At 45.0% G+C, this 23632-nt stretch overlaps 1 protein-coding gene across 3 annotated transcripts; it reads left to right on the top strand.

The window, feature by feature from the left end:
• Window positions 1-644: 644 nt before the first annotated feature.
• Window positions 645-23541, top strand: ncam3 (neural cell adhesion molecule 3). 3 transcript variants are annotated; one of them, XM_035419773.1, is made up of 17 exons: window positions 646-1093; window positions 5876-5947; window positions 6435-6632; window positions 10102-10224; window positions 10993-11130; window positions 11409-11526; window positions 12742-12896; window positions 14123-14256; window positions 14995-15130; window positions 16452-16619; window positions 17006-17125; window positions 18267-18269; window positions 18802-18929; window positions 19596-19767; window positions 20781-20976; window positions 21420-21551; window positions 22707-23541. In XM_035419773.1, exons 1-17 carry the CDS (start codon window positions 1015-1017, stop codon window positions 22750-22752), a joined length of 2118 nt encoding a protein of 705 aa, XP_035275664.1. In that variant the 5' UTR covers window positions 646-1014; the 3' UTR covers window positions 22753-23541. The 3 variants fall into 3 exon arrangements, with proteins under 3 accessions (XP_035275678.1, XP_035275664.1, XP_035275667.1); XM_035419787.1 differs by lacking the exon at window positions 21420-21551 and having other exon boundaries at window positions 645-1093; XM_035419776.1 differs by lacking the exon at window positions 18267-18269.
• Window positions 23542-23632: the final 91 nt, after the last annotated feature.

Raw genomic sequence — 23632 nt, 5'->3', positions numbered from 1 at the left:
GCTCTCTCACAATCAAGATTGATTGAATAGGCGTGTATATGTCCAATTTGTATTGGTATGCATGTATTTCGCTGGCCAGCCTTTCAGTTGCGTGAATGATAGTATGTTTCTTGGTATAAGTGTGTGTTCGTAAATGTGAATGTAACATGCTGCGAGGGAAATGTCCCCATGGGGATAAAGAAGTTGTCTATGTATGTATGTACAATATGTATTTTACATGCAGTATGTATTGTACGTAGGAAATATACAATAACTTGCACATGTACTCAAATTCAGTTCAGAAGCAAGTATAAACATGTTTTCTGGAGAAACGTGCTTCCTGTAGTTACTCAGCAGCAGTTTTGTACATTAATTTCAATGTGTTCCATGAGGCAATTCGAAATATTTGAATCTTTGATCTGACACAAAATTTGCATGACATTGTAAAATGGTAAGATTACAAAACACAGGGCCAAGTGACTTGAAAGAACTGAGGAAATATTGGGTAGCTTTGCTTTGAAATACATCTTATGTCATTTCGGTGAGGCAAGATAGCCTATATTGTTTGTAGTACCGTAACTTGGCGTCATTTTGATATCAATACTTTTGAGTAACTTGGCATTTTTGTACGTTGAAAACGTGTTTTTTTATGAGATACGTTTTACTGCATCGAGTGAACGTGTTCTTCAATAGGAACAATGATCGTGCGATAAGAATATGGTCTTCCAAGTCCGGAGGGAGCTCCAGGATCCTTTCATCCGGTGCTCGTGGGGTGGGATTGCAGGGGGCGCGGTGGCGCCTGCGAGGGACGGGTATTTTTATTCATCTTTCCCGGTGATGGATTTGAACCGAAAACTTCAGGGGGAGGGAGGGGGATTTGCGGTGGACGTGCAAAGATTTTGGAGATTGTGGGGTTCCTGTCTACTCCACTTTCTGCCTATAAAACCGCCGTGAGCATGCCGTTACCCAGTTATCTCTTGAGGAAGTTTGTTCGCTACAGGTGTCACGGACTTAAACCATCGCATTGACGCTCCAATGGCTGGAGTACGACTAGCGTTTAACTTCGGTGTTTTATTATTGTTGCAGCTGCCATTATCGGTTACAAGTTTGACAGGTAAATATAAACATTATTTAAATTTTTTTTGTTCTGTATTACGATACTTTTTATTTAAGAATCAAATCAAAGGGGGTGGGGGTAATTTGAAAGCATTCGCTATTTAATTTTTGGCTGGACCGCAACAGCGGGGCCAGCCCTGTAAACGCAAAGAACTGAGGAAATATTGGGTAGCTTTGCTTTGAAATACATCTTATGTCATTTCGGTGAGGCAAGATAGCCTATATTGTTTGTAGTACCGTATTTGGCGTCATTTTGATATCAATACTTTTGAGTAACTTGGCATTTTTGTACGTTGAAAACGTGTTTTTTTAATGAGATATCATTTCTTTTTGAAAAGCGTTTTATTATGAGAGTGAGAAATGCGACCCTGCAAGAAACGGTTGTGGATTATGGCTATCGTTGTGTGAATCTGTACAGTCTGATGAGCGTGTACCGTTCAGCAGTTTCGGTTTGCTATATATGTAAAACAGTGGCTGTGAGAAAGGATGCAGTGGCGTAAGCGTAAACGCATCAGAAACGCAGATGAAATATGGTATGTACTCACGGATTTGACGTCCATCCAACGAGCCTTGACTGACAAAAGAATCAACAAGCCCGTAGAATTATAACTCCCTAGGTCGCAACTTGTGTATCCTTCTGTCCTGCTCCGTTGTCTGTTATTTCGTGGAGATGCACTTTTAGTGTTTGTAAGGTTTATCCTTCTGTCCTGCTCCGTTGTCTGTTATTTCGTGGAGATGCACTTTGAGTGTTTGTAAGGTTTATAAGGCATTTTGATAGGCTTATCTGCAGGTAGGAATCCTCTTCGCTGTTTTGCTAAACTAGAACCGGAAAACATGATAGTGGAGAATAGGAGCAGACGCATATGTCCCAGCAGGCTTTGCATATGAGAGAATAACAACAGTGTGAGAGAAATTAAGATGAAATTACGAAATTCCGTAGTTGAAACAATATGTTTTTAGCAGAATGGGCATGTAGGTGAAGGTTGACATGATCACGGAGTATAGTGCGAAGTAAATGGAGTGACCATGAGCGAGCTTATATTCCTTATCAAATGGTATATATAACAGTCGGTATTGAACATTAGTTGTTGAAGTGGAGGGTTAAATGACATTACATTACAGGCAAATAACGTGTGAAATCTATTGCACTAATGTGTTTTTCTCATGTTGAGTGCTAGTAGTTATACTTATGAGTGAATCATGATTTTAAATGTAATGTTTTAATGCGGAGTTGCAGAACGTACATACGTAGTAATTGTGTGTAGTCTATGTGGCTAGATAGAGAACAGGGCGAGGTAACATGAATGTAGAAACCTGGCGTTTGCTGATATGAAGGTTTTGTACGGTAGCCAAGTGAAGAAATATAGTTAGTAGAAATGGCACAGTGGTGAACTGGTGTAACTTTTTAATCAAAGGAATACATTTGCGTCATGATATGCATATGAGTGGCCGTGAGTGACGTTTGGTAAAGAAAATATAAATAAGCGTAAGAAAACGTTAGTGTAAAAGAGGAAATAATCTGCCTGAGGGCGAGTCGGGATTCCAGTCTCAAACCGGAGGTTTACCAGTCTGTGACTTCGTTAGTGCAGCACCATGCCATAGCTATGCAATGCGTGAAATATCATTAGCAAACCTGCCGGTGGTTTTAAAGAACGCAGGCCAGTAAGCACAGAAGAGCTCCCGTTGAATCCATATGGCTTAGCAATATTGTATCCGGTTAATAACTGAACGTACAGACGGTAAGTCATAATGCATATGGCTTAGCAATATTGTAGCCGGTTAATAACTGAACGGTGAACGGCGGGTAGATATGGTGCAAAAGCAATAATTGAAAAGTAGTAGACAATTATTAGTGAGGGTCGAGCAAGTTAAAGAAACGTGTTCCTAACTGGGCTTGAACATACGACCCCGTGTTCCCAAGCCTGTAACCTTACCCACTAGACCACGGACGGAGTAGCTGTTCAAACTGCGGAGTTGCAGAATGTACGCCTATGTGGCTAGATAGAGAACAGGGCGAGGTAACATGAATGTAGAAACCTGGCGTTTGCTGATATGAAAGTTTTGTACGGTAGCCAAGTGAAGAAATGTAGTTAGTAGAAATGGCACAGTGGTGAACTGGTGTAACTTTTTAATAAAAGGAATACATTTGCCGTCATGAAATGCATATGGGTGGTCGTGAGTGAGTTTTGGTAAAGCAAATATAAGCGTAAGAAAACGTTAGTGTAAAAGAGGAAAGGATCTGCCTGAGGGCGAGTCGGGATTCCAGTCTCAAACCGGAGGTTTACCAGTCTGTGACTTCGTTAGTGCAGCATCATGCCATAGCTATGCAATGCGTGAAATATCATTAGCAAACCTGCCGGTGGTTTTAAAGAACGCAGGCCAGTAAGCACAGAAGAGCGCCCGTTGAATCCATATGGCTTAGCAATATTGTATCCGGTTAATAACTGAACGTACAGACGGTAAGTCATAATGCATATGGCTTAGCAATATTGTAGCCGGTTAATAACTGAACGGTGAACGGCGGGTAGATATGGTGCAAAAGCAATAATTGAAAAGTAGTAGACAATTATTAGTGAGGGTCGAAGCAAGTTAAAGAAACGTGTTCCTAACTGGGCTTGAACATACGACCCCGTGTTCCCAAGCCTGTAACCTTACCCACTAGACCACGGACGGATTAGCTGTACAAACTGTGGAGTTGCAGAATGTACGCCTATGTGGCTAGATAGAGAACAGGGCGTGGTAACATGAATGTAGAAACCTGGCGTTTGCTGATATGAAAGTTTTGTACGGTAGCCAAGTGAAGAAATGTAGTTAGTAGAAATGGCACAGTGGTGAACCGGTGTAACTTTTTAATAAAAGGAATACATTTGCCGTCATGAAATGCATATGGGTGGTCGTGAGTGAGTTTTGGTAAAGCAAATATAAGCGTAAGAAAACGTTAGTGTAAAAGAGGAAATGATCTGCCTGAGGGCGAGTCGGGATTCCAGTCTCAAACCGGAGGTTTACCAGTCTGTGATTTCGTTAGTGCAGCACCATGCCATAGCTATGCAATGCGTGAAATATCATTAGCAAACCTGCCGGTGGTCTTAAAGAACGCAGGCCAGTAAGCACAGAAGAGCTCCCGTTGAATCCATATGGCTTAGCAATATTGTAGCCGGTTAATAACTGAACGTACAGACGGTAAGTCATAATGCATATGGCTTAGCAATATTGTAGCCGGTTAATAACTGAACGGTGAACGGCGGGTAGATATGGTGCAAAAGCAATAATTGATAAGTAGGCTAGTAGACAATTATTAGATGGATGGGGATGGGTCTATCGTTTGGTACTGATGTTTGGAATGTGAAATGTGAGAAGATTAAAGCAATGCTGTGGCTTTGGGAATGTCAAAGGTGGAAATGTCATCACTGTCAACTTGAATATTTATCTTTAATCCCATTGTAAAAAATATATTAAATGTTCATACTGATGATACTGGTATGATCGTGCATTGCTATTCTGTATTATTTATTTTAGTTGTATTATTTATCAGGGCATTGCGATAATGTCTTTATATTGTGTGATTATTGTGTGTTTAAAGCTCATGTCTGTGATGCCTGGTTAACCCTATTGCACAGGAATATGTACGTAACGCCTCATAGACCAAACCAAAATACAGTCCTTTGGCTATGAGCTGAACATAATCTCTGTCCTGCTCTCTCTCTCTCTCTCTCTCTCTCTCTCCCCCCTTCTCTCTCTCTCCCTCCCTCCCTCTCTCTCTTTCTCTCTCTCCCCTTCTCTCTCTCTCCCTCCCTCCCTCCCTCCCTCCCTCTCGCTCTCTCTCTCTCTCTCTTTCACATTGAAGGCCAACTCCAGCCTCAATGCAGGAAGAACTAGGGTGTCATTCAGGAAAGCAGCCCTCTGCCAAAAACTAAGAACAAAGCCCCAGAGAGCCATTTATACTAAAATAAAACTGATGTGCATGCATGCACACACATACACACACGCATGCGCACGCACACGCACACACACACATACACACACACACATGCACACACACACGCGCACACACACATGCACACACATACATGCGCAGACACACACACAGGCACACACACATGCACACACACATACGCACGCACACGCACACACACGCACACACACACATACACACGCACGCGCACGCACACGCACGTGCACACACGCGTACACACACACATACACACACACACACGTGCGCAGACACATGCACTCACACACACACAGGCACACACACATGCACACACACATACACACGCAAACACAAGTGCGCAGACACATGCACACACACACACACATGGACACATGACTAGACTCATAATTTGTGATGGATCCATAATGGATGTTTTGTTTGTATTAAAACCTGGACCTTGTCTCTGATGAGCTTTCATCAATGTGCACAAATGCTGTATCAGTCCATCTCTTACTGATCCTTATCTGTCTGATATTATTATTTACTCTGGACAGGTTGAATATTAAAGTCAAAAATACATGCAATACTCTAGGAGGCTTCATTGTGCTCCCATGCATTTATGGAAAACATGTTAAGTTTGAGTTTTCTAGAGAGTGATGTCTGTTTTTCTCAACTATTTTTTGAGCATTCAGTACCCAATTACTAACAAATAGGCTTCAGTTGAGGACATTTTATTCCCTATTGAGAATTGAAGGGGGAATGAACCACGGAACACCAGCTGGTGCTTTGTTTATTAGCTGCAATAAAATAAAAATAAAAATACGCTCTCTTTTTGTGTTTACTTCCCAGCGGCTAAAGTTGAAATTATTTCCAGTGCCCAAGACATAGAGGTGGGAGTGAGACACCTGCTTCTCTGCACAGGTTTGTGCGCTTCCCTGAAATTCTCTTTGTGTGTGAAAGACAAAGCTCTTCCTGACACGAGGCTATGAATTCAACTGCAGTTTCTCTCTGGTATTCCAATGTTGATGTCTGTTTTTTGGCGCATTTATGTGAATACTTTTGCGCACAGTCCATTTTAAAACAATGAACTGACCAGACAGAGGTGACGACTGTGCGTGTGCCTGACGTGTCCGTGCGTGTGCCCGTGTGTGAACGTTTGTGTGTGCGGGTGACTTTGGACTCATCTCATACTGCGATAAAAAGAGAAACCAGTAACCATAATGCATGTTTGTTTGCATCGCCTGTGCCCTCTAGGGCAGCTCTGCGTATGCATATTACTTAACATACTGCATATTGTTTAGTTTGGCAGAGTGTGAGGCCTAGCACTGCAGCGTTTCTCATTAAACGTTCAGACTGCATTGGCACTCTCAGCATAACACTTCCTTGTTTGCGGTTATCTGCTCTGCAGCTGGTGCCAATGAGAGGATGACGTGGCATAAGGACGGGGAGGATGTAGACGAGGACCAGGTAGTGGTGGAAAACGTCGACGAGACTTCGTCGAAACTGATCATCGAGAAAGCCAGGATCGACGATTCCGGGCTTTACTCCTGTAACGTCGAATTTGATAGCGGTGCCGGGAAAGCCACTTACCAGATCTTTGTCTACCGTAAGACAGCTCTCATCTGGTCCCTGCCACCTATCCCTAAACTGAACATTTTTAATGCAAAGCACCTCATGGACCTGGCTTACAACTCACCCACTCACTCACACACTCACTCACTCACTCACTCACTATCACACTCACTCACTCACTCACACACACACTCACTCACGCACTCACTCACACACACTCACTCACGCACTCACTCACACACTCACCTACACTCACTCACTCACTCACCCACTCACTCACGTACACTCACTCACTCACACACACACACACACACACACACACTCACTCACTCATTCACCCACTCACACACACACACTCACTCACTCACTCACATACACTCACTCACTCACTCACTCACACACACACACACACTCACTCACTCACTCACCCACACACACACACACACACACACACACACTCATTCACTCATTCACCCACTCACACACACACACTCACTCACTCACCCACTCATTCACATACACTCACTCACTCACTCACTCACACACTCACTCACTCACTCACTCACTCACTCACTCACTCACTCACTCACTCACTCACTCACCCACACACACACACACACACATTCACTCACTCACTCACACACACACTCACTCACCCACTCACACACGTACACACACTCACTCACCCACCCACTCACTCACACACACACTCACTCATTCACTCACACACACACTCACTCACTCACTCTCACACTCACACTCACACACACTCACTCACTCACACACACACACACACACTCACTCACACACGCAAACACTCACTCACTCACACACGCACACACTCAGTCACTCACATAATCAATCACTAACACATTCTCTCATTCACACATGCACACACTCACTCATTCACTCACTCACTTTTACACATGTGCAGTCAATCACTCACTCAAGTTTAATAGGTTGAAGAGTCTCCACAAGGAGGAGCTACAGTATTAGCAATCAAGCTCATGTATCTGAAATTGTTGAGATTTCACATCAATGACACTGCGTCCTTGTTTCTCTTCGGAGGACATGTAAAGGGAACATTACTGACATTCATAATTGTTTTTTTTTTTTTTACTTTCATTGAAACAGCTGTCAATACAACCTATCTATAGACGCTTTCGACGGTAACAACATAAACACACGTTACTGCGCATGTGCGTTGTTCTGGCCCTAGCTTAACTTCCGGCAGACTACCGCAAACAATCAATAACAACGGAGTCCCTTTAGACTATTTCTGATAACAAGCAAAATAAATAACAAGTAAATTATGTTAGCTAGCTAGTTAAAACTATGTCAAGCCAGTATTATTTGGGGTTACCAGTCGAAGAAAAGAACCATTACTTGGCCAAACTCAAATGCGATAACGTTACACTACTAGAAAAACAAGCGACAGAAACAGATAACTGTTGACAGTATTGCACCTTGCGGAACATCATACATTCCTTGCATAATCCATAACTATTCTGGTTACATGCACATTCTTGTATAAAAAGTGCACTCTTTCTATTACATTGCTGAAAAACGATGATTACATGAGACACAAAATGGGGCTAGTGCTGGGCAGCATGTGTAGCCAATGCAATTACTATAGGTATTTATTTGTATAGCATGCATTGATGGAAAAACATCGTGGCTCTAATAGTTTGGGTCATCTTGCTAGGTTAACGCAACAAAAATGATCAGGCAATGCAACACTGTCAAGTCATTGGAAACAGGTATCAAAACGTTCGTTCAAAACGTAGCTATAGCGTATCAACTACTAGCATTGATCTAACGTTTCTGTGTATAATTTATACAATGTTAGCTACGTTTAGCTAGCTAGCTAGCTACAATTAATTTAGTTAGCTAATTGTTCATAACAATTGAAGGCTTGTTACTGGTCAGCTAGCTATTAGCTATCGCTTATCATGAGTTTGTTACCTGAAACAAAGTCAGTGCTACAGTGAGAGCACCTATTCGACCACCTTCGTTCGACAGACAGGAAAACGTAAACTGATTTGCGACTATACACGAAATAGGTGAAATATCGGTAACAACCTGTACCTAGTTAAGTAGGAAAAATGTCCTTGTTATCCTCCCGTGGTTATTTTTTCAACACTTTCACGATTTTTTTTCTGTGCCGGCAAATAAGTCAGAGGTGGTCCAGCGCTAGCTTTTAGTTGCTAAAGGGGACGTGTATCCACAACCCTATATAAATTAATGGAACTTAAAATAAATTTGCTAGCATACTGTATAAGTGTCCTGTCTTGCGTATTTGAGGTTAATATGAGAAAGGGTGATCCCTATCAGCACGTCTAGGAATCCGTATATTCACTGTTGTCACTCAAGTCGCAGGACGCAAAATAGCCGTTGGGAAAGCAGTTTGAATGTATGAAGCAACATCTGCGCCATTGGCTTTAATGGGTCACGATGAGATAATTACGAGCGTGTTGCTTGTCTTAAAGTTGATATAGTAAATAAGGCTGTATTGGTATTAGTAAATGTGTATGTATGAAGTTGATTTATTTATTTATACAGTTTATTATGTGTATTTTTACAGGACTTACATTTGAATAGGTAATGATGTCCAGTTATACGAAGTAACGGGCACGCACCAGCTATAATAATCGCAGGGATTCCATCAATTCGTTTCACAATTCCCAAGTGGGGTTACAAAGTTAAATAATGTATTTTTACAAATTTTCAAAATGGCATTTGTTCCAAGTTGCACCACACAGCACAACAACCTGAGCCCAACGTCAGTCTGCTCATCAGTTTAACTTTCACTCCGTTTGTAATTGGTGCCATATTAGCCAGTAAACACAAACCCAATAATAAACAAACACAGACCGGAAGTTAACTTAGGGCCAAGCGCATAACCTTGGCAACGCGCGTGCCTCCGATGAAAGCGTCTATAGAGGCGGATATTTATTGGTGCAGCTGATGTTAAGCACCTTGCTCAAGATTACAAGGCCACAAGATTGAATCAGACAATTAAACCTAGTTTCCTAACCATTATGCTACACTTCTGCAACACTACTATGTAACCTACTGTTAGTGAGTTGAAAATGGCTCTTGTACGTCAACAGCCTCTAATCTCTTTACACCATCTCCCCTTGTTTATGTGACCGATTTGTTTTGGCAGGCACATATACAATAAACAATGAAGAAAATGAACGACAAATAAATAATAAATAAAATAATAAGAATAACAGATTAAGCAAAATGAATACTGAGGGAATGATACTGTAATAATAGTAACAATAACAGCAGTAATTATGCTCAGATTAATAGCAGAAGCAATAATAATGTTGGTGACTACTGGAGGGAGTAAGTATTCCTCTTCAGGACCTGCGTTTCTCTCTTTTCTCCCTGTCACACTGCCACCCCCTCTCCAACCCCCCGCCCCCTCCCCCTCCCCCTCCCCCTCCCTCGCCCCCCCCCCCTCCCTTACCTCCCGCATCCTCTCCTTTGTGCAGAGAGGCCAAAGTTCGTCTCCACGCCGACGTACCACGAGTTCCTGGAGGGCCAGGACGCGGTGCTGCCCTGCGCCGCCGAGGGGCTGCCAGCCGTGGACGTGAAGTGGCGCAGAGCGCCTGAGGGTAGGGGTCTGGCCGCGTCTGCCATCCTGTGTGGTATGGGGGCCCTCCCTTCTCACGTTTCTGCTCCTGGCGCTGTCTGTAGGGGGCGTGCGGAGGTGTCGATGGTGGGCAAACTGGTGAGGGGGAGACTGGCCGAAGGTCACCGATTCGTCCCGCGTTCGAAATGTTTCCTGTTTCTGCCCCTTAACCCCCACCCCCCCCCCGACCTCCCATCGGCGACGGGGATGGGAAACATCTCTGTTGACTCTGTTGACTGGTATGAGTGCACGTTTTCTGGTTGACAACAAGACCAGATCAGACAGGGCACTGTTTGGGGAGGGAGGGCGCCTTCTGTGGCCACCTAGTGGTGAAGTAAAGGTACTGACGTTACCAATGGGGAGTCGCTCGCTCAGTCAGTGGGAGAGCGAGAGAGGGATATCACCGTCTATGAAACAGTCCTGCCTCTTAATGTGACCACCACCATTGGTGCCCTTGGAGAGAGTGTGGCCTGGATTCAATCACAGCTTATTCTTAACTTTGACCTACGATTACAAGAGCGTTAGTCTGACCAGGTCGTCATGGCGATGGATGAATTCGCCAAATTGCGTTAAAGAAGGAAAGAAAAACATTGCCCTTGCTTGTCATTTCTGAGCTGAGTTCAGAACGGATGTTGATTGGGTCCACGCCTGTGTGCTTCTCAAAGCTTAATTTTGCATTAAAAGCGAGTGCGAGGATGGTTTGACGGTGGTGCTAACGCGCTACTCTGCCGTGTCACGTGACCCTCTGCAGAGCGAATCAGCGTGCTGCCGGACAACAGCCTGAAGATCGCCAAAATCGAGCGCAAGCATCACGGCACCTACTTCTGCGAAGCCTCCATCCGCAACCGGCCTGTTTCCGAGCAGCTCCCCATTTCTGTTGTGGTCAACGGTAAGGTGCACAGAGTGGCCCGAAACTACGGTTTTAAAAAAAAATCAATTATGTTTGAGATACAGCACAATTGCATTACAGCCAGCATTTGGTGGATTATTCCCAGGTGTGCTTGCTAGTCATTTTTTCATCCCATGTTATAACAATTGAACGACAGAACTCCACAGGACATGCAGGGCAAGCCATTTTGGCTCAAATAGCGCAGGGATTCAGCTCCTCCCTCTTTTGTGACGATCCATTCCCCCTCACTTTCACATTCACTGTGCTTGTCCTTCCAGCACCCCCGACTGCTGAAATGCACGAGAAGAAGAAAAATGTCCTGGCAGGTCCCAGAACCAACGTGTCCATATCCTGCCTGGTCAATGGATTTCCCACCCCAAATATCTCCTGGACCAGGTGACTATGCTGAACCTACCTAAGCAGCCGCCGTCGGCGATGCGTCACTAATGGGGGTACTGTGGCATGCTGGCTGACTCGGCAAACTGTGTGCAACTCAGAGGTTCCAGGTTGGATTGCTACACAGAGCTTTGTGGTTGTATCCTTGAGCAAGGCCTATATTGGGCTGCTGGGTGGCTCATCCTGTTAAGGCACTGTTGTAGAGCACAGGTGAGCCCCCAGGTCCAGGATTGAATGAGGCATGATTGAATTGGTTGAGGTGTTATTGCCGTTAATCTCATTCAGGGTCAGGGAGAGTTCAGTCGGTCAAGGTTGGTGTCTCATCGCTCTCTAGCGACCCCTCCTGGCTGATCGGATGCTTGCGGCCTGCTTGCAAAAGCTGTGCGTGAAGTGTGTCCCTCCAACTTGTGTCTGTGCAAGCTGAGCTTGGGGGTTGCATTGTGAAAAGAAGCAGGTGATGACATCACAAGATTTGGACGAGAGTGATTTTTTGTTTAGACTTTCCTGCATCCGCTGTGGAGATTGCAACATGTACATGATCGAGCATTCCAAATTAGGGATAAAATGGCGTGAAAGATGTAAAAAACCTACATTTATTCTGTAAATGTTTAAGCCACACTGCTAAAAAGTTGATCTCAACAAGTATTTTAGTCTTATATTAGACTTAAAATCTTATTTCTATGACTTCTTAGCTGAATAATAACTCTTGCCAATGAGGCGAGACAGTTTGACTCATTTCAAGATTGGCCAGTGGGGAAGAAAATTTCACTTGTCAAGCAAGCCTTAACTTAAAATAAGCTAATATTTTCTACTTGAGAAAAAAAATAAAAAGATTTTAAGTCTCCTTACAAGACTGAAACACAATGTTAAGTCGGACGTATTTTGCAGTGTACATAAGTGAAAATGTAAATGGTGATGTGAATGTGTGAATGTAAAGGCCAGTCTGTGTGTTGTTGTACACGTGTGACCGGGGGCGTGTGCCATTCGCCGTGGCGCCTAGCTTTGCCGTGTTTACGTGTCCGTCTACGTCTCAGCGCGGCGTTAATGTAGCGTGCCGTCCTGCGTCCCGCAGACAATCCTCCTGCTTCCTGTCCATCTCCCCTCGGTATCTGTCTGCGCTTAATGTGCCGTAGAGCCAAAATGGCTTCCATTTACTCGCTACCCCCTCCCCCTCCCCCTGGCTCAGAGTTCATCGTGTCCCCGTTCCCTCCGCAGCCCCCCACTGTCGGACGCCACCCGCCACCGGTTCAATTCGGACAGGAGCGAGCTGACGATTCCCTCGGTGGTCCGGAGTGACTTCGGCGAGTACACGTGCGTCGCCGCCAACAAGATCGGAGAGACCCGGGCCAGCTTCACGCTCGACGTTACGGGTACAGCTCCTTGGGGAAAAGTCCCTTTATTTTATTTTTATTTGTGCGAAAGGTTTTTCTTAGTTTTTTTGGGGTTTTTTTTTTTTACAAATGATTTCTCAAACATTTGTTATTCATTTTCCTTAAAGAGTTTACCAAACCAGGTTAAAAATCATAAAACCCACTGTCTGACACATACTTGGTAACACCAAGTAACACCAAGTATGTGGTGATTGCAGTTATTACATATTTATATTGGACCGAATATCCGAATAGCCTGCAGTGGGAGTACAGCAAAGGCATGAACCATTGAGGTAATGAAGGCCAGGGAAGCCCAGATGTATTTGTGTGGTTCTGGCCTTTAAGCACAAGCCCACTTCAAAGGTAAAGCGACAGTGTTTCTCAGTGTTTACACTGTTAACCTTCACATGCGCTGTCGAGGTTCATCGAATTCTGCTGTACACTGCTGCCTGTGAAACCGACACGTCCTGTTTTAAATTTAAATAAATATGACTATAGCATCGCTAATGAGGCTAAGGTCTATATTCTGTAAGGCTTGCGATGGAAAGTCCCCATTTCAAATTGTCTGTTTTGTTTGTTTAATGGCGTAAAAAAAAAAATGTATTTTGAATTTGTGTATGTTTTACAGCCCAATGTTTTCACTCACAATAGACAGCCACTCAGGAGAAGCTGTGCAAGTAGACATTTACACACGAATGGTCCTCCATCAAAACATCTTTTAGATACACAGGGCCAAGTGCAGTGTGCTTAGCTGGAGGTTTAACCACAGGTTTCAACCTTGAGACAACAGAACTGTATCACAACTGGAAGAGCTAATCCTTATTTCCACAGCTTTGGATAGCTGTTCCAGTTGTGATGCAGTTCTGTGGTCTAGAGGTTTAAACTTGAGACTTAAACTCCAGCTAAGCACACTATAATTGACCCAGAGCATTGAGGGGCCCTGCTGCACTATTTAGTTAGAATGAAGATGTGTCTACATATTTAGCATAAATGTACAATACGCCTCCTTCACATATTGTTCATTAACAGAACGTGAAAAATAGTTGCCCCACTTTAAAAGAACAATCTTGACCCCTCAACCCCCCTCCCCCCCCCCACCCCCTTCCCAAAGGAAGTAGCTGAAGAACGCTGTTCTTGTTAGTTTTATCTTTTTTTGGAGGGTGTTGGCCACAGACCAATCACAATGCAGCATTTCCGGGATCCATCTTTCTTCTTCTATTCTTCAGTGCATCCGGCAGTGTCCCTGAGCAAGGCTTCCCTGGAGGTGGAGCCCGGGAGGACTGCCTCCGTGACGTGCGAAGCCTCCGGACACCCCCCTCCCAGAGTTCACTGGGTTCGGAAAGGCACCAACGTGGAACTGGTGAGACAAACTCCCCTTTCTCTGCATTTTCGGCTGAGAGTAGGAAAAAAGAGAAAAACTAGAAATTATCGGAAGCTTTTGGTCATAGTTATTGCTGCTAAAGCTGGTGTGTCTTAGTGATTATAAGTGTACTATTTCACATGGGAGACATGGGTGTTTGATAACATTTTTAAATAAATAAATGATAGAATAATGTAAAAAATGTGTTTTGTGTTAAGTCAGGTTCCCTTTGTCTAATATTAGATTTTGTCTAAAGATCTGAAACCACTCAGTGTGACAAATATGCAGTACTAGAGGAAATCGGGAAGGAAATATTTTTTCATGGCACTGTATACAGAGAAACACAGCCACTTTATGTTGGACACATTTTCCCTTGTGTTTTGTGAGGTTGATTTTTTTGTTTTTTTGTTTAATAAACCATGTAAAACCGACAACCTTGGAGTCAATGGATGAATGTTGGAATGTGCGTAGAAGGACTTAGTGGATTCAATTAGAAAGCCCATACAAAATAAAATACTGTACAATAACAGAGTTGTGTTTCATTAACTTATTCTCTTCAAGTTTGGCTTCAACGGATTAGTTTTTTTTTCCGTGACTCATATAGAATTAGACATGGGCGCTTCTGTCTCCATGCCTTTGCCTGGTTACTGTTGCCGGGCAACTCCCACTTCGTGCTCCTCGTGCGTGCGGGCCGGCGGGGCGAGCGTCCCCCGTGTGACCCTGTGTGTGTGTGTTCAGACCCCCAGCAGCGCCCGAGCCAGGGCCAAGGGCCCCACCCTGGAGTTTGAGGCAGTCCAGCCCGCAGACGGTGGCCTGTACACCTGCGTGGGCCTCAGTGATGTTGGGAATGACACCGTGGACTTCAGCCTGGAGAGTAAGACTGACCTCCCTCCTTCCCCCCTTTCTCTCTCCTTCTCTCTCTTGCTCTCTCTCTCTCTCTCTCTTTCTCTCTCTCTCTCTCTCTCTCGGTACTGTCTGGCTAAGTGCGGATAACGGGCCAAATAAAATCGTCCCATTATACAGACCCATGCCTGTCAACATCAATAATGACATCTCACAACACTGGCCCTTTACTAATTACCACTGTTCATGTCACATACCACAGCCTACTATAGCACTGTCCCAATAAGAGCTGTCAATCACATGTAGGACAGAGTCACATACTGCAAGCCATTGACTTGGTGGTGTGTGATTTGCATGCTAAGCACCAACGTGCTGCTCTATGGAGTGTGTGTTTGTCCGGCACTTGTCCTGTAGTTAATTTTCAAATACTGTGACTTTAACATAGCCTCAATGAGGAGACTTTAACGTGTATGAACTTATCACATTGACCAGCTGAGCACATTTCCTGAGAATAGTCCTAATGGCCTTGACGAAACAGAAGAAGGAGAAGAAAAAAAAAACAGACATGTTTGAAATTCGCGTAGCGGACGACCTTGTTAAAGGTCACGTGCGTAGCGGGCAGCTGATGATCCTCCAGGGCCACTTTCGGAACACGCCCAGTTTAAATGGCGGAACTGATAACAGAGCACAACCCTATCAGAGCGCTCAGGGCTGAACTCTCGGCCTCGTAAGGTCCAGTTCATGAAGTGAAGGACACGACTGCTGTATTCAGTACATCACTGAATGTTGAACAAGTGTTGAGTCATAAAAGAATCTGGTACATATTTTCCTACATGTGTTAAACTTTGTTGAATTTGGCCATATCAGGGTTCTAAACGTGCATAAATGTTTATTTTATTGTTTGATGGATGTTAAGAATGTATGTTTTCTATTTTTTATTAGTTTTCATACATTAAAAAACATGATGTTTTGTGCTTACATATTTTTCTCACTCATCCTCTCTGTTTTTTCTCCTTCCTTCCTTTTCTGTGCTATCCTCTTCCTCCCTGCCTCCTTTTCTACCTCACCTGTCCCTCTCCCTCTTTCCCTCTATCATGTCATCTCCTTTTTCTTTTTTCTCTTTTCCTCTCTCCCTCTTTCTCACTTCCATTTATGCTTCTCTCATCGTTCCCTTTCTCATTTACTCTTCCTCCGTCCCTCCGTCCTCTCCTGTCATCATTCCCTCATACTCTCTCTCTCTCTCTCCCTCTGCCTTTCTCTCTCTCCCTTTCTCCTCATCTCCCTCCCTCACCCCCCCCCCCCCCACCCCCCCTCCCCCGTCTTCTCGCTCCCCGTTCCTCTCCGTGCTCCAGCCTGGCCGGGAGCTCCGTCCCAAATTGGGGTGATCCCCGGGCCCGCCTCAGCTCGCCTCTCCCTGGACGCCCCCCCAGTCAACGGGGGGACCCCCATCACCCAGTACGTCCTGGAGTGGAGGAAGGAGAACGAGGGAAACCGGAGCCAGAGAGTGGTCCAGTCCGCCGGTAAAGACGCCATCCCAGCGCCGCTTCCGTAACACAGCCATGTTGTGCACTGGAAGGCGGAAGAAGCTCACGCCTTCTAATCTTAATCCGTCTCAGTGCGTTTCGTATTATTGCGTCTGCATTTCTGAACGTGGGTTTAATTATGTTTTGAATTACTTTTTATCCTATGTATCGTCAGTTAAAACTAGAAAATAAATAGGACACCATTATTATTATTATTATTATTATTATTATTATTTAGCAACTTGTGTAAACAATCATCCAGTGTTTGCTGTCCTGATAAATAAAGAAAAAGCGTTTTTTTCTGAAGGATGTGCTGATAGATGCCGTGTGATGTAAGTGGCAGCGTGTGTTCCTGACTCACCTGTTCTGCATCCTGTGGCCAGAACCCCTGGTCCTGCCCGCCCTGGAGCCCTACACCTCCTACCTGGTCCGCCTCGCCGCCACAAACCGCCTGGGACAGGGGGCGTTCTCCAGCGAGCACGCCGTCCGAACCCTGGCCAAGCGTGAGTGTCACGTTGAATTAATCCCCCCCCCCTTTTTTTTTGTTGCTCTGTTATTATCTGCAAGGCTTAAAAATAACTGATTAAAATTTTTTTTTTTTTGATCAGTTGTTTTTGTACTGGGTATTGTAGCAGGAAATGTACATTTTGAGAGTACAGTACATCATTCTTTCTGCTGCTCTTCTGTTTTGTTCCTTGGAGGTCTGAGAATGTGCCGGGGTGGGGTTGAATGAAACTTCTCTGAATTTCCTCTCATGTTAATAGTTACAGCATTTTTATGAAATTCGAACATCTCTTAAACTGTGCAGCTGTTGTATGTTCATGGGAAGGATCAGTGTGTCCCCTTACGGAAAAAAATCTAATTTCCCCCGTGAATATAACCTTTTCACATGTGAGTTAAAATATTCGAATGTGAAAAGAAAATCTCACATGTGAGCTGGACGTTTTCACATGTAATTGGCTTCTTTTCATATGTGAATGAAAATGTCCACATGTGTAAAGGAAAGAGGTCACATGAAGACATGTGAAATTCGTATCATCATATGTGAATTACAAATGTTCACATGTGATTGGCTTTTTTCACATGCAAACTCAGTTCAGACATGTGAAAGCCCAACATTTGTCACATGTGAAATTTGCATTGTCACATGGGAATTCCACATTTTCAAATGTGAACATGGGTTACTTTTTCCTCTCCTCGTGTAAATGGGATTATTTTTGTCATTCACATGTGTACTCTTCACATGTTTGGTGTTCACATGTGATTTTCACATGTGGTTTTTTTCTTAACGGTTGTCATTATTCCTGCCTCTGTAAGCCCCTCATTACTTTGCTTTAATTCATTACGAAGAAATGCTCATTTGTATTCAATATTTGTCAGATGATATGCACTTGTCACATTCAGACTACACCGATGAATGAAATGTCATCTCATGAGTTGTGGAAGGCTGTAATTGACATGTATTATCTTTCGTTTTTTTTTTGATGTATGAATTTCTGTAAAAATCATCCATTATCACATCACCACGCACATGACATCACCTGCTCGCCGATGACATCATCCACCATCCATCACTTGCCCCTCCCATCCTCTGCCCTCTGCGATGACCTCGCCACCATTGCGTCATTCCATTGGCTCCTGCAGAAGGTAAACTGGGGGCATTGTGGGAACTGGGCAGAGCAGTTCTTTCAGACAAGAGATCGCTGTCACAGCAGGAATGCATGAAATACCAGTAACAACATATATGTGGAAGTGCTATTCACGAATACGCACAGCTTACGCAACGGGCATTTTAGCACTAGACGCACAGGAAGTTGACTAGGTCATCTACAGTATGTTGCCATTTGTAGCTTCAGGTTTAGATGCAGTGCACCTGTAACAGCTGTGTAACTGTTCTTAGCGGATGTCATGTCCGTAGCAGCAGAATAACATGCTCCTGTAGCCTTCCTGTTGTTTCCATGGAATCACGCATACCTGGAGCAGCCCTGTATGTGTTGCGCAATAATTTGTAGCTGTGGCGGTTCAGGTTCCGCTGAGCGGCGACAGTGAAGTAAAGATGCATACGCGGCGCACAACGTTCTTGCAAGGTTACGGAAAGCGTTGTGTGAAGGTTATGAGCCTGCTGGGAGGCCGAGCGTTATTCCCCGACTCTCATTCGCTGTTGCCTCTGTCCCTCCAGGGGAGCCGGACAGACCCCTGCTGATGGACAGCGAGGTCCAGGTGGAGAAGAACTCGGTCTCCGTTCCCATCATGCAGCAGGACAACGGCAGCGAGCCCGTCATCCACTACGTCGTACGCTACTGGCCCGTGAGTCTTTAGGAAACAGAACGACCTGTTCCAGTGATCCAGCGCCTCAGCACTGTCCGATCAGCCATTATCCGGCCCAGCTCAGCTCATCAGAGACAATGTCTGCAGTCTGTACTACACTGAAAAAAAATGTTTCATGGCAAAACCTAAACATCTTTATGTTTAATTTTATGGCCAATTTGTTATACCTGTATTTTTTTTTTTTTTTCTTAGGTTTCATTCAAATTAACCAAAAAATGTTCAGTTGAGAAAACCTGATTAGCGTAAATTAAAGCCACAATACAACACAAAAGAAACAAATTACAGTAAAAATTCCATCTTTATCCATGAAACATTTTTTTCTGTGTATAGTATAGTATCGTGACCCCCCCTCTCAGCTGATCAATCTGGGCCCTCCTCCACCCAGCACTCACCAAAATAGGGGCGATATAGCTCAGGAGGTAAGACCAATTGTCTGGCAGTCAGAGGGTTGCCGGTTCAAACCCCGCCCTGGGCATGTCGAAGTGTCCTTGAGCAAGACACCTAACCCCTAACCTCTGGCGAATGAGAGGCATCAATTGTAAAGCGCTTTGGATAAAAGCGCTATATAAATGCAGTCCATTTACCATTTACCAATCAGAGCTCTCCCCCACTCACCAATCAGGATTGTCCTTTTCTGGCCCACAGGACATGGAGGACGAGGCGTGGAAGGAGGTAGAGCTCCCGGCCAACGCCACGGCGATCAATCTGGCAGGACTGCAGTACAACACCAGCTACCACCTGGAGGTCCGGGCCATCAACCCCATGGGGTCCTCCCGCTCCGCCCACTTCAGCTTTTGGGTGCCTCAGGCCAGCGCTGGTATGTGGAATAAATGCAGGGTGTTGGGGAGGGGGGGGGGGGACTCCTGGCCTGACACGTGCCAGAGCAGCAAGCACTTCCTGCATTGCTGACAGGGCATTTAGAATGCACAACCCTTTTCCAGCGGTTGGGTTCAGGGTCAAATTCAAGGTCAGATGCAAAGATCAAGGTCAAATTCAAGGTCAATATGTTTTTACCGTTACCATCTAAAGTTGGTAGTTTCATGGACAAATAACCAGAACAACTCTGTTTCAGAGACAAATAAAGTTGATTCAGTCATGCAGCATTGAGAGGAAGCACGCAATGTGAGCGTTCGTCCCATCAGAACTACTGCAGATATAGTCTTACACAGTCACACCCGTAAATCGAAACACTGCAAACATACCGTTTATGAGTATGGCTGCGTCTGTGCTCTAGTTTGATCACATGGCCATGCAACACAGAGCATTCTCACACCCAATTATATTTTCTAAATTGAACATGACAGGAAGCTCGCCCTTGTGATTTTCATAAGCGAATCTGGACAGAATGTATGCGTCCTGATTTTACATGCAGAGAAAAAGCAAAGCAATCCTAGGTTCTTCCTCGGGAGGAATCTGTTCCAGTGCAGCTCACAGGATAAAAATATTCCACGCATGCATGCATTTGATTACATAGATGCAGATCATGGCAAAAGAAAAAAACTGTGTCAACAGAACAATGTAATAAAAAGAACCCTGTATATAAATACCAACGTATAAATGTAAGAGGCGTCAGTCATACTCTTTTCTTGCTTCCTGCCGGCCAGCCTCAGTATCCACCTCTCGTCAGTCAATCATTCCTCTGTCCTTTCACTTTAAATCTTCACAGGAAAATTAATCGTGATGGAGTAATTTTACTGACGATAGCATACATGTGGTGCTGTTAAGAGATTATGATTTAATAATTACAGCTCCCCCCACCCCCCCCCCTCTCTCTCTCTCTCTCTTTCTCTCTGTCTCTCACTCCCTCTCTCTCACGCTCCCCTTCTCCAGTCCCAAAGACCGCGATGGGCAAAGGAGCGGTGATAGCCATCGTCATTTTGATCTTCCTGCTGTTGCTGGTTGCCGTGGACGCGACCTGTTGCTATGTCAACCGCTGCGGACTGCTGATGTATCTGGCTGTTAAGCTGCTGGGCGAAAAAGCGCCAGGGCTCAAGTCTGTAGAGGAAGGAGACGGGGACAACATTGTGTAAGAGCATGTCTGCTGACTGACAACACTGTGGGTCTGTGTGTGGGTCTGTGTGTGTGCGCGTGTGCACGTGCGTGCGCACGTGCGGGTGTCGTTTGTGTATGTGTGTGCATATGTGTGTGCACGCGTGCATGCGCGCTTGTGTGTGTGTTTGTGTGTGTGTGTGCGCATGTGTGTGTGTTTGCATGTGTGCGTGTGTGCTTGTGTGTGAATGTGTGGTTGTCTGTGCATGTGTGTGCATGTGTGTGTGTGTGTGTGAGAGCACCCTCCTCTGAGCCCTGCTGTGTGTGTGTGTGTGTATGTGTGTGTGTGTGTGTGTGTATGTGTGTGTGAGAGCACCCTCCTCTGAGCCCTGCTGTGTGTGTGTGTGTGTGTGTGTGTGTGTGTGTGTGTGTGAGAGCACCCTCCTCTGAGCCCTGCTGTGTGTGTGTCCTTTAATGCAGAGACGTGAAGTTGAATGGGTTAAGAGCTCAGAGAGGGAGCATCCCAAAACAGCAGCAGCAGCAGCAGAATGGGGCACAGAATGGGGTGCAGATGGAGGTCACGTGCGACAAAGCGCCCCTCACCAAATTCGAGTAGGTGCCCAGTCCCAGACGGGTGGAATCAGCTGACCTTCATCCCAGGACAGCTGAGTTCCACAAAAAATGGCAGAGAGAGGTGCCCCGGAAAGTCTGTGCGGTTCTAGCTCTAGAGTCACTGTTAAAATGCGGCTTTGCCCCATTTCTGTTTGGGGAGCGAAAGGGCAGAGACAAGCCGTTCATAAACCTGGTCTTCATTCTCAAGAGTATCCGTCTTACTTTCACAGCATTCAGTACAGCAACCAGCCAACGGCGCTCACGTCCACCATAATTTTCCATACGAAAGTTTATTTATTAACCAAAAAAAAAGGAAAAACAACTGGTACCCTGGAGCGTTATTAGGAGCCCCCCCCCCCCCTCCATTCGTCACCAGGACAACGACAGTTGGCTCACCCCTTCACTTTGGTGACGGCAGAGCCCAAACTCAAACCTGCAGGCATTTGGCTATAGTGAACAGTCGTGCTCCCCTGCATTGCTGTCTGAGGCATCAGAAGCCCTTCATCTTGCCTTCTACCTTGTGTACAGTTCTCTTTTGTAGATACTGTATGCCTGTGTGACACACTCTGAATAGGTGTTCCCATAGAGTGGTCTTGTCTGTTACGGTGGTTATTCACAGAATTTTTACCACAGAATTTTACCTCAGTGAATCAAAACAGCAAACCGAAGGCCGTCTGGGTAGTGTAGAGGTATAAGCACTGGCCAACCACCGCAGAGACGCGGCAGCGGTACCTCCGGCTTGGTCAGACGTTCCTACGAACACAGTTGGCGGTGTTCGCGGGTGGGAAGCCGGTGAGGGTACGAGTCCTGATCGTTGCATTAGCGACTCCTACTGGTTGGTCGGGGTTAGGGTTGTTCAGCAGGGAGGGGATCTGGGGGAGACAGCGTGAACCTCCGCACGCGTTACGCTCTCCCAGTGAAACTCCTCGCTGGGCCGTTGCCGAAAAAAACGCGTTGCCTCATCCTGCCATTTTTTGACACCCAATTTTGTGACTCTCTCGTGGCTCTCTCTCTTTGACGGCGCAAAAAAATAAAAAATAAAACAGGAATGGCGTCCTGCACTCTGCTGCATGCGCGTAAGCAATCCGCGCCCCCCTGCAACGGTTTCTATCGGGCCTAAAGGTTCCTCTTTTTAAAATGCTGCTTCCCCTTCAGGAAAGCCTCGCCAGCCTCTGACCCAGCCACGGAGGACAGGAAGTGACATCACCAGATCACGACGCCCCCAAAAACACTGGTCCGGTAGGAAGAAGAGGCTGACCACATCCGGGATTAAAGGGGGGGGGTGGGGGGGGGGGGGGAAGGCGACGTTCTATTTTGCGATTACAGGGAGCGACTGCGGTGCAAATCGGGGAGAGTGAACCGCGTCTCTGTGTAAAAGCAGAGTGGGGGGAGGACGGGGAGGAGAAACGGGTCTGGCTGGTGTCACAGATAGTTGGCGCTTGGTTGATGTGCACCCGTTAAAGATCGACAACGAATGATTTAGGGATGAATGAGGTGTAGCACCACCTCTTTGGACGAGCAGGGTTGACATGGCACCTTGTAATGCGTGTGTGTGTGTGTGTATAGTGTGATAGTTTTGGTAGACTTACTACAGTATGTGTCATTATCTGTAATTTAAAAACATAAGATACTCATTTGGTTTTGCTTTTAAGTAAGATATCCAGTCGATCCTCCGTATAAAAATCTATTTAGGCAGCTAAATGTTGTCCTTCAGCAATAGACTGAAACATTCATCAGCATTCTTGTATTTTACCAAAGTATTTTTGCATTATATATTTTTTTCAGTATTTCTACATCAAAATACAACACAATCCAGTGTCTTGGTCATGAGAAAAATGTGTACAGATGAGAATGTGAGGCTGTGGATTTTTTCAATTTTATTTTATTTTTGGTTTGTTCTGTATATTTTGTGTATATACACACTATTTACGAATTCAAATTTTGTTGTACAAAATTAATGGAAATAAATGGAACTACAGTGAATTTTAAATGTTTTCGAAACTTTCATCTATTTGCATTCATGCTTTCTCAGCTGTGTCGTTTCTTTGAAATGTCCAGCATACACTGATATCAAAAGATAT

Source organism: Anguilla anguilla, chromosome 1 (genome assembly GCF_013347855.1).
Source record: "Anguilla anguilla isolate fAngAng1 chromosome 1, fAngAng1.pri, whole genome shotgun sequence".
NCBI classification, from domain to species: Eukaryota; Metazoa; Chordata; class Actinopteri; order Anguilliformes; family Anguillidae; genus Anguilla; species Anguilla anguilla.
This window is presented reverse-complemented; position numbering and strand designations above follow the sequence as displayed.

Excerpts from the sequence above, each read along its gene's own strand:
- ncam3 (XM_035419773.1), top strand. The coding sequence starts at position 1,015 with ATGGCTGGAGTACGACTAGCGTTTAACTTCGGTGTTTTATTATTGTTG. Across the intron at positions 15,131-16,451 it reads CGTGGACTTCAGCCTGGAGA|CCTGGCCGGGAGCTCCGTCC; the intron begins GTAAGACTGACC and ends TCCGTGCTCCAG. Across the intron at positions 20,977-21,419 it reads GGAGACGGGGACAACATTGT|AGACGTGAAGTTGAATGGGT; the intron begins GTAAGAGCATGT and ends CCTTTAATGCAG.